The following is an 11,586-nucleotide window of genomic DNA, read 5'->3' as shown; positions in this document are numbered from 1 at the left end:
TATGGAGAAGGCAATGGCACCCCACTCCAGTACTCTTGCCTGGAAAATCCCATGGATGGAGGAGCCTGGTAGGCTACAGTCCATGGGGTCGCTAAGAGTCGGACACGACTGAGCGACTTCACTTTCATTTTTCCCTTTCATGCACTGGAGAAGGAAATGGCAACCCACTCCAGTATTCTTGCCTGGAGAATCCCAGGGACGGCAGAGCCTGGTGGGCTGCCGTCTATGGGGTCGCACAGAGTCGGACACGACTGAAGTGACGCAGCAGCAGCAGCAACTCTGCATATAAGTGAAATACTCCTTTCACGATTTGGAACCAGTCTGTTGTTCCATGCCCAATTCTAACTGATGCTTCCTGAATTCATTAATTAAAAACAAAAAGAATCTCGTGTGGTGGTGAAGAGCAAAGACTGATCAGTACTGGAATGTGGGTTCCACAACTCCAGTGCACAGCAGTACCTCCCTGAGCTTCATCTGTAAAACAAAGTTGTGCCAGGCCTCTGCTAGAGGCTGGGTGCTGGTCCCAGTGAGCTCAGTCTTACTGCACAGATGGATGGATGGACAGAAGAAGATGTGTGTCCCTTCTTCTTCTGCAGGGAAGAAGTCCTGAAGGGCCCTGGTTTCTGCTCACCTGCTGTGGATACACCAAGGCCCCAATTCTGTGCTCTGCCCATCTTGGCTGCACCTCTTCCACGCTGCTCCCCAGTAACTGACGGCCCTGTGAGTGGAAGCTGAGCAAGACGATAAACCAGTAGAGGAAGGGTTGCGTGAAAAAGCACATATCTCACAGACTAGAAAGAAAAAATTCTGAGAAGATATTAAAAGTTGATTACAACAAATGCCTTAGGGACAGTCTCTTAAAGCTGGATAGTCAAGCTGAAAAAAAAAAAAGAGTTGGAAGTAGAACCATATACAAAAACTAACTAAAAATAGACCTAAGATGTAAAATTATACAACTCTTAGAAGAAAATATAGAGAAAAAGCTTCGTAACAATGGACTTGGCAATTATCTCTTGGATATGAGAATCACCAAAAGAATAGTCAACCTAAGTAAAAAAAGACAAATCGCACTACATCAAAATTTAAAACTATGTCAAAGGACACCAGTCAACAAGAATCAAAAGGCAACCTACTGAATGGGAGAAATATTTACAGATAATGTATTTGATAAGGAGTTAAAATTCAGAATATTTTATAACTGCAGAATATCTCTACAATTCAAGAACCAAAAAATCCAATTTAAAAAAAATGGACTTGAATAGACATTTCTCCAAAGAAAGTATATTACATGACTAACAAGCATATGAAAAAATGCTCACTAGTTGTTAGGAAAATACAAATCACAATAAAATGATATCATCTCACACTAAGCAGGATGGCTACCAATAAAACAGAAAATAACAAGTGTTGACAAAGGATGTGAAGTTGGAATCTTTGTGCAGTACTGGTGGGAACGTAAAATGGCACAGCCACAATGGAAAACAGTACAGCCATTCCTCAAACAATTTAAAATAGAATTATTATATAACCTAGTAATTCCAAAGAAGAATCAAAAGCATATTTGTACAGCCACTCCTATAGATTCTGTGTCCCATCCCCTGCCCCCAATTCATCTGTCAAAACCCCAATCCCTGACAAGATAGTATTTGCAGATGTCGTCTTTGTTAGGTAACTAAATCATGAAGGTGCAGCCCTCAAGATTAAGAGTCCTTTTAAGAAGAATCAAGACAGCTTGCTTTCTCTCTGCTGTCTCCCATATAAGGCTATGAGAAGATGGACATCTGCAAACCAGGAAGTGGGCTCTTAGCAGCTGCCAGATCTGCTGGCATTTTGATCTTGGACATCCCAGCCTCAGAACTGTGAGAAATAAATGTTTGTTATTTGCCATCTATGGCCATTTGTTAGAGCAACTCAAAGTGACAGCTTGGCATGTTTAGCAATTCTTATTCACAATAGCCACATGCTAAAGAAACCAGTGCCCACCAGTGGATGGACAGATATACAAAAGCTAGCACATACATACAATGGAAAATTATTCAGCTTTGGAAAGAAATTCTGACATGTGCCCTCAATGACATTATGTTAAGTGAAATAAGGCAGTCACAGAATGACAGATACTGTACGATTTTACTTATATGAGTTATCCAGAGTAGTCAAATTCAGAGAGGCAGAAAGTAGAATGGTAGTTGCCGGGGTCTAGGGGACAGTGGGAAATGAGTTCTGTAATGGTTATGGACTTCAGTTTTACAAGATGGAAAAGGTTCTGAAGCCTGGCTGTAGAACAGTGTGAATATACAGTATTACTCCTGAACTGGACACTTCAAAAGCATTAAGACAGTAAATTTTACTTTATATATTTTACCACAGTTCTTTTTTTAATGTTTTAATGTACTTCTACCTGTTTTTGCCAGTACCAATAAATGCTTCTTGAATAGCATGTTTTATTTGGGGGTTATTTCCTAATAAAGTTATTCAGAGTATTAAGCACCTGATTAAGGAGATGAAATGTTTTAAAGGCAATTTTTATATGCATTTCTTTCCTTTCAGTTTACCACAAGTACACCAAAGACACTGAATATTTAGTCATATGTGCTATGCATGCCAAGTACTGTATGGCTGTAAAGGAAAAACTGCTCCCAGGTCATCTTCTCTGTGCTGTACTCACATTTCTGATTACCAGTTGTGTGTTTTTGCCCATACCAAGCCAATCTGCTACATGGGCTACAATTCAGTTCTGACACTGAACCTGTAGTTAGCATCAGATCCTGCAGCAAAAGGCTGAGTCCCACAAGACTGTTCCTTCAACTCATTTCCAACACAAATCACAAACCCAGATTGCCACCTGTGCTTCTGACCAAATAGCTATAAATCACACTCTTCTCAGGTTCGATTAATTTGTGGGAGTGGCTCACAGAACTCAGGAAAACAGTTTACTTACTAAACTACTGGTTTATTACAAAAAGATATAACTCAGGAATAGCAGATGGAAGAGATGCCGAGGGCCAGGTGTGTGGGGCGCAGTGCAGAACTTGCCCACTGTTCCAGGAGCACCATCACCCAACACCTAAGCATGTTCAGTAACTTGGAAACTGTCCAGATCTCATAGTTAATGGACTTTTATGTAGGCTTCATTATGTTGACATGATTGACTAAATCAGTGGCCATAGATTTAACCTCCAGCTCCTCTCCCCATCCTCTCTTCTCTTCACTTGGAGAGAGCAGATGTATAGAGGCTGAAAGTTCCAATATAAATCTCTCAGTTGGTTCCCCTGGCAACCAGCTCCCAGCCTTAGGGAGTTTCCAAAAGCCATCTCATTAACATAACCTTAGGAATGGTTGAAAGATGCTAACAAAAGACACTCTTTTCACCTTTATGGCTCTGGAGCTATTTCATGAACTGGAAACAAAACTACATACTCTAATAAAAGATTTTCCTGTAGCTCTTACAAAGAAAATTACACGGGTTTTAGGAGCTGTGTGCCAGCAATAAGGACAAAGACCAAATACATATTTATTATAAATCATAATATCACACTGGCAAACAGCATTTTCTCTATTGTGTCTCAGCCAAGTAATTGGGATGCCATCCTCTTAAATTCAGGCAGACTTACAGCTCTTGACTGTCTTTGAAGGCACTTAGAAAGAAATTCTAATACATGGGTTGAAGAAAAAGTATTTATTTGACACCTTTACAAAAATATTTAGGCACATAATTTTCATATTTATGTCACCTGATTTACATATCTCAATCCTCAGTACCTTTTAAAAACACTAAAATGGTCATTTGGTAAATAGAATCTATATTGAAAAAATACTGTGACAGGCCAACATTTGTAGACAAAAATCAGTTGATTATCAGCATGAGAAAGAAATGCTTATGAACAAAATAATCTCTGAAAACATCTTTGTGAGACAAAAAAATCTAACCAGTAGATTTCTTTTTAAAAAAAGTATTTTCAAAAAAGAAAGCTTAAAAAAAAACCCATCATAGACTATCTCCTCATACCATGATGAAGTGGCATCCTAACAGTAGGAACTAGAAGGTAGGCTTAGAAAACAGCGATGGTGCCAGAGGTTCACAAATACCAACAACTGACAAAAGCCTGGACACAGAGGCAGCATGAAGATAATGCATTTAATTCGGAGATGAGAAGAAAGAATGTCCAACCTACACAGGAGCTACCTTAAGGTAACAAACTGGGGAAGTTCTAACAGAATCACCATTCTGAAGTGTAATGCTATTACTCTGAGATAGATACTAAATTTTTTTTAAAAATTTACCAAAATATGAGAGTCATTTCTCTTTTCTTTTTCAAAGAATAGAATCTTTTTTAAAGGTAGAATCACCTGCATCATACAATAGCCCAACTATACCCACTAGATATTTTAAAAAGTTGACCGTGAGCAGAAACTCTTCTTTAACCATTCTAGAAGCAACCAAATTATAGGGTCACATTTGAAAAGAAATACATTGCCCAGGCCTCTAGCATTTAAGGAGCACAAAGTAAGACTCTTAATCTTTGCCTAGAGTCTAACCTTGAAATCATGACAGTAACAACATTTGCTGAGTGCCTAATATGCACGAGGCATTGTGCTGAGAAGTTTGCATCCCTTATTTATTTTGAAGATTATTATTTTTCCCTCAGGGAGAGAAAAATCAATTACAGCCTTGTTCATAGGGAGGAACCAGTAGTACACAGCTATGGGGAAGCAAGAATACGTGCAGGAGAGAGCAGAGGGACCCGGGTAGTCACAGAATTAGAATGGCCTGGCTCTCATCTCAGAGCTAGAGGACTAGTATGAGCTATGAGTCCTCTTAGATTAAAGAAGTGCTTCAGTCAACTCTATGGGTGGGACACCCCTAATCAGCAGTGCTAACAACTGTGCAGGCAGCTTCTACTCATAAATCGCTGACTTCTTTCATCTGCTTCTTTCTCTCAATCGGGGTCTGACTAAAGAATTATACATTCCTTGAGAATGAGAACCTATTCATCTCAGCTGCCGCAGAACTTCGCATAATGCCTGGCATAAAATAGTCAATTTCTGCTCACTGAAAGATGCCATACCAACCAAAATAAAGGTAGGCCTGCCCAAAATCCTGGTTACTACTCCAAACGAGTCAAAAGTGAAACTCTACTCTTCTCTCCATGAAGATCTTATATCAGCGTTACTGCTGTGAACTTTCCATGCATGGCTGATATAATAAGAACTACAAACAAGTGCAAAACATACTTCTCTTTCTTAACCTAAGTGCAAGCTGGATCCTACAAATGACTGACTCCTACAGTCAACAGTCACATGAGGGAATTAAAAATCACCAGACATGCTGGCAACGTGTAGCCTGACCAATCAGGTTATTCAAATCAGTCTGGCACTGCCTTAAAATCAGACTGGTCAAAGAAGGCATCGTTGTCATTAACTTAAAAAGAGGAGCCACTAGTCACAAATGTGTTTTCAAAATCCTCACCATAGCTCATCTGTCTCAAAGGGCAAATTCAGGATTTAACTCTATACTGCCTCTTTTTCTCCCAGGAGGTAGTTAACAGATCAAAGAACTTTTGCCTTGTAAGATGCTGAAATACCAGGTACATCTCTTCATGTGCCATAACCAAGCCTGCACATAACTGAAAACAAACTACAAAAATGGTTGGTCAGTCTACTCAATCTCCAACTTCCCCAGGCTTCTTGCTGAGATGTTGGTGGCAGGTGAAGGGGGATCCAACAATCAACATGGACAGGGCAGAAAGCCTGAAGCTGCTCTACCGCTTCTAGTCAGTCAGAAAGCTCAGTACAGGCCAGGGGCCCTAAGGTCATGTGCATTTAGTCAAGTTATTACTAAGCACAATTTTCTCAAATAAGACCTGGAGAGACGACAGATCTTCAAAGAAACCGACTCCCCAGGAAGCAGTTCAACACCTGGCGGGGCGGAGGGGTGGGTCTTAGTACAACACCTCTAAATGCACACAAACTCTTTCTAATGTCAAAGCTCCCTCCTCCCAGTAGCTCATAGAAGAAGGAACAGAACTACCAAAATTAGCTCCCAAAATGCCTTCCCCTTGTCCCCAGGCAAAAGTGGGCAGAGGCAGCAAAATTCATAGGAAGAAGTGCGTGTCACCCACGGCCAGCCTGGAGTAAGACAGAAGCTCAGGCACGCAGAGTGCCCATCACTCTCCCTGATGCACAAAGCCTATTCCTTGCTGACTCCAAATTCCATCAATCACTCGCCTCCTTGAAAGAGCTCAGGCTAGCTCAGCTGGCACCCCTACTTCCTCACTTCCTCAGAGGAGAAGGGAGGGTTATCAATGGCAGCACAGTTCAGTGGAAAAAACAGGAATTCTGACTTATTAGCAAGTCATCTTTCTCCGAGTCTTGCTTTCTTATCGATAAAACAGGGATAAGATGATATCTTGCACAAGATAATATCCCATTCTCCCACTTAAAATTTATCAGCTCACATAATATTAGGAAACAGTGAGTCTCAGGACCCCCCTACATGGAGCTACTAACTTGAGAGTTGGCTATGAGGCTAATTCTAGGGACCCAGCACCACTGGCTAGGCTTTGACAAAGACAAACCAAAAATAAGGGAAAGATATGAATATGAAAAAGACTCCAATATATAACTTTTTCAAAAATAGGAAGAAATCAAAACCTTCTAGGTCCCCTGTTGAGACACCAGAATACTAGCTGTTTAGGTCAACAAAGGCCAGTAGATTGCAAACCTAATGAAATGAAAGCCAGCATGTACACCAACGCAAAGGTAGCTAGCCTCCTGCACAATGACTGCACAGCTGGCCTGAGCAAGCATTTATCTCCAAAGTCAATGGATGTCTCTAAGCCAAGTCACACCTGCTGTGTTTGAGTTAACACCCGACCTGCCCAAAGAGGCAATTCAGGCGAGGCCCATCCACAGCTGCTCTCCCAGGATGCAGCATTGACCTTGAGAGAAGTGGGCCTGCTCATTAATGTGGGATGTGGTGGGAGTGTCCAAAGGAAAGAGGTATGGTCATGCCATCGAAGGAAGAGGAGGGAAGGTGACGGCTCTAACACTGACAGTGCCAGCAACACAGTCCAAGCCCCGACCATATAGAAACATCTAACCAGCCTTTCCCCTCAAATCATACACTGAGAAATGTAAGACTAGTCATACTGATTCAAGCAGGAGTAAAAAGAGTAGCAACCAAACCCAGAGGCGGGAAGCAAGGGGAAATAGATGGAGGTCATGTTCCCAGCATGCCATTCTCACTCAGGCAAGAACAGCTGAGCTCATGGTTTATGATGGCAGGGTTCATATGCGTTTGATGTACACTGCAGCATTTGGTTTCACATCGCTGTGGAGTGGGTGCTTCTAACCCCACATACAGATTTGCAGTTTCTGAGAGCTGAGAAAACCTCTAAGACTTGTTCACAGTCACAACGTCTTCTGAATAAATCCATGGAGCTAAGTTCTCAGTCTTAACCTTGGTCACTATAGCAGGAGCGAGATCAGGCAACTACCTCCAAGACCATCTCTCCACCCCCAGCACTCAGCACAATGCCTGGCGCGTATTACATGCACAATACATTTTAGTTGAATAAATGACTCCAACAGATGAATAAAATGAGTAAAGGTCTACTTCCTTCACCCCTTCATTTTCCTCATCCTACACAACATACAGGGAATAGGACATTTTCAAGGAACACACCCTGCTCATCCCATGAGCTCTCAGGAAAGCCAATGTAGAAACCAGTACACTTCGAAAGCCACACACACTTCTGTAGTGCCAAAGGTGTCCTCTTTGGCCAAAGCAGTGATGACAGGCTCATGAAGAAAAGGCAATCGTTAGAAAAGAAAATTCAGAGAAGAGTAACTTCAGATCCTCCGCTGCATTTCCAGCAGAAGGAAGGCCAAACCGCCTTCAGACTCAGCAACGACGTGAACAGTGAGGCTCCTGACAGAACGCTTTAGATATGTGGCTCTCAGGGACACCTGGATACCAAACTGTTGAATAAAATATTTTCAAAACATGGATGTTTCACTGTCGGCATAGAAGAAAAATAAATTAAAAAGCCCAGTACTTTTTCCAGTCTGATATAAATTAATTCTAATGGCATATTTAAAAGTCAATTGTAAGTTTCTCTCATAAAATTTTAAAAGGCAGCAATCAATCCTCAGATTGTACAAGTGCAAAGGAATGGTATTTTCTCCATGATCAAGACACCTCAGTATCTGTGTAAGAATTGCCAGTATTTCCATTTGATCGAAAACTTGGGCCAATGCAGTTGATGCAACCCTCATCATACTGCTCCTTTCCCCTTAATGTCCAGCTTGCTACTGGCCTCTGATTGTTTGCTCAGCTGCTCTTCAGAGAAGGTGATGTAGGAATATACCAGGCTCCCAGCAATGCTGCAAAACAGAAAACCACCATCAGGGAGGAAGGAAGGAATGGCAAATATAAGGCAACCTGGAGTGAGGGTTGGAGCTACCTTTATAATTCAACACCACATAAAATGAAAACATACAGCATTTTCATTTACCAAACTAGAGACTTTCCCTCATCATGGTACTATCCACTGTCGCTGATGCTTTGGAAAAATGAATGTTTGCATATACTTGTCAGCAGGAGTGCCAATTTTATACAGTCTTTCTTCATGACAATTTGTTGAAATAAAAAGCTCAGAATTCTGCTAATCCTCTGACCTAGCAATCTATTTCATGGATGAATTGTGTACATCTTCATAGACTTATTGACAAAGCACTTATCACAAAATCTATAACTGCAGAAAATTAGCTAAAGGATAAGTGACTCACAATAGAGTATTATATAAATTCATACAATAGAATAATAGGCATTCACTTAAATGACAGAAAATAAAGAGCTGGCCATGACCTTTAAAATGAAAAAATAGTTCAGCATTCTCCAACCCAATTTTATTTAAATGAACACGAGTATGTACATTAATGCATCGGAATAAAGTCTGGAAGGAACAAAATAAGAATATTAATGATAGTTACATCTAGACTGAGATTATAGGTGATTTCTACTTGTATTTTCTGCATTTTCAAAAATAATCATTTGAGACAGAAATACTTTTCAATAAGAATAAAAAACATCTCAATAAGAAAACAGGCTTCCCAGGTGGTGCAATGGAAGGAATCCGCCTTGTCAATGCGGATTGTCAAGGAATCTCCTGTCAATGCAGGAAATGCAAGAGAAGCGGGTTTGATCCCTGGGTCAGGAAGATCCCCTGGAACTGGCAACCCACCCCAGTAGTCTTGCCTGGAAAACTCCATGGACAGAGAAGCCTGGCAGGCTGCAGTCGATGGGGCTGCAAAGAGTCAGACATGACTGAGCACACATGCACACACACAAGAAAGAAAACACGCAGATCCTGGGGAGACTCACAGGGCTGGTTTCCCTCCAGCTAGAATCAAGTGAACAGGGGAGAACCTGTATCATCTGAGCCCTTGGCCTCTGAGCTGGCTGCTGCCACCCCTCACACTTGTCTACCACACCTACCGCCAGGAGGGCTCGCTCTTCTGGGACAGTGATTATTCTGGGACCTCAAGCCCACCTGGGCTACACAGTGTCCTGAAAACTCTTTTGAGGGAATGTATTAAAAGTCCCTATCATATGTGTGTTTAGGAATAAATGAACCTTCCCAACTAGATTACAAATTCCCTTAAGGTAAAAATTAGTCTATGCCTTTGCATACTAATCAGTCACTTCCTTAAGGAGACAGGAGAATAAAGACAAGCCGGTGGGAAGACAGGAGGTAAGCAGAGAGACTGAAAATGTTCAAAACAAAGTAGGACCATTTTACTCTCTTATCCCATATGCTCTCACATGGGTAAATCACGCAGCAGATTTTTATAGTCAGATCAGGGTTAGAGTCTCAGCTCTGCTTCTTACTATGGTGGCTGTGAGACCTTGGGCAAGTTATTTCACCCCTCTGAGTCTCAGTTTCATTTTCATGTGAACTCAGCGATGATTAAATGAAACAATGTTGTAAAGGTGGCCGTCACAGACTAGGCACTCAACAAATATTAACTCCCTATGTTGCCTTCACAGATATCTATCTATGTCCTTTCTATATCAAGGTAAGTGTAGGTCTGTGCACATACTTTAGTTAGTTTTTATTGAAGTACAGTTGATTTATAATGTTATGTTAGTTTCTGGTGTACAGCAAAGTTATGCAATTTCATACATATACATACCCACGTTCTTTTTCATTTTATTTTTGTTATGATTTACTACAGGACATTAAATATCGTTCCCTTGTGTGCACATACTTTAAAAATAGAAGTACTTCAGTCACAAAAGTCTGACCAGGATGTTTGTTAACCATTCTATCTGCCTAGGAGTTTTAGGAATTTGGCCAGGAGTAAATTTACAAAAAAATAAAAGGCTCCCAAATTTTGTTGTGATTTCTTTGGAATTCAACGGCATTGATAAGGATATTATTTGTTTTATTAACTGATGTGAGTCAGGTAGATGCTCTCTTTTAAGATCAGAATTCTGACAAGATTGACTTCATGCACAATACAGTTTTTTTTTTTTAAAGGACTCAACTAGAGAAAAGTTAAATACATAGAAGAATACGAACCTAAAAACTTGCTTTCTACCTATTCTTACCATTTAATGTCTGTTTTTGGAAAGGGGGCGTTTCTCTCACATATTTGAAAACAGGGTTTTTTTTTTTGCTTTCCTGATATCTTTGATACTCTTCCCCAACTCGGGGCTGAATCCAAATTACTCAAGCATTTCCATCATTTTCTCCCCTACTTCTACTCCTTTTTCTTTTCTGCCTCTTAAAAAAAAAAAAAAAAAAAAAAAACACCTTAAAATGTAGGTAGAGGACTCCTGTCAGAACTTTTAAAAAAGTAATATATTATATATGTTTCCCACACCTGAAAGAAGTTCCTTCAAATGTCATTAGTCTCCTGCAAAATAACTTCAGATCTCATGACCAGGGTCAATCAGAGAAGTTTAGTAACCGAACTAAAACAGACAACCCTAGCTTAAAAACTGAGCAAAAGAAAACTGAGGTTATGAAAAGTGAACTATAAATAGCTAGTGGCAGTACCCATAACAGAACACAAATCTGCTGCTATAGTCCATTTCAGTGCTCTTCTGTAAGGAATTATAATATCGTAAAGGGCCTGCTAACCTCCCTACATCCTTTTAGAAGTCAAAGTTATTCCAGTGAGAAGTCAGTTATTTATCTCTATGAAAAGCCTGGTAACTGTTACAGCAGCAGCAACCCACTGATAATACCAACTGATAATACAAAACACGTCCTTCTCTCTCTCCAAATGAGAGAACCACTAAGAAGAGCTCACGTCCTTACTTCAGGAGAAGCCTGGAACTAGAAAAGTCTGCTAGGATGGAATTATGCAGGAGGAGAAGTCTGGAACCAGGAAGCAAAACCTCCTTTTAAGGAAACAGGTAAAGGAGTCCCAAATGCAGGAACAGTAAACTCAGGAGCCAGGCAGAAGTGGCTAGACCAAAGTCCTCAGGACCCAGCTCTGGAGCCAGACTCTGAGCTGCATCACAGCCCACCCTAGAGACTGTATAGACTCTGGTTTGATGTCAGAAGGTACAGT

General features: G+C 40.7%; 1 protein-coding gene across 1 annotated transcript in view; it reads right to left on the bottom strand.

Annotated features, from left to right (window-relative positions):
• Nucleotides 1-3,661: 3,661 nt before the first annotated feature.
• The window catches only part of SLC35D1 (solute carrier family 35 member D1), a 46,641-nt gene continuing 38,716 nt past the window's right edge, over nucleotides 3,662-11,586 (bottom strand). Inside the window, exon 12 of the mRNA XM_081490762.1 lies at nucleotides 3,662-8,385. Coding sequence (XP_081346888.1) covers nucleotides 8,277-8,385 — 109 coding nt within the window. The 3' untranslated portion in view covers nucleotides 3,662-8,276. The remainder of the gene's footprint in view (nucleotides 8,386-11,586) is intronic.

Source organism: Giraffa tippelskirchi, chromosome 5 (assembly GCF_054371585.1).
Source record: "Giraffa tippelskirchi isolate mGirTip1 chromosome 5, T2T-mGirTip1v1.2.pri, whole genome shotgun sequence".
NCBI lineage: Eukaryota > Metazoa > Chordata > Mammalia > Artiodactyla > Giraffidae > Giraffa > Giraffa tippelskirchi.
Note: the sequence above shows the minus strand (reverse complement) of the source record. Positions and strands in the feature narration are given on the sequence as shown.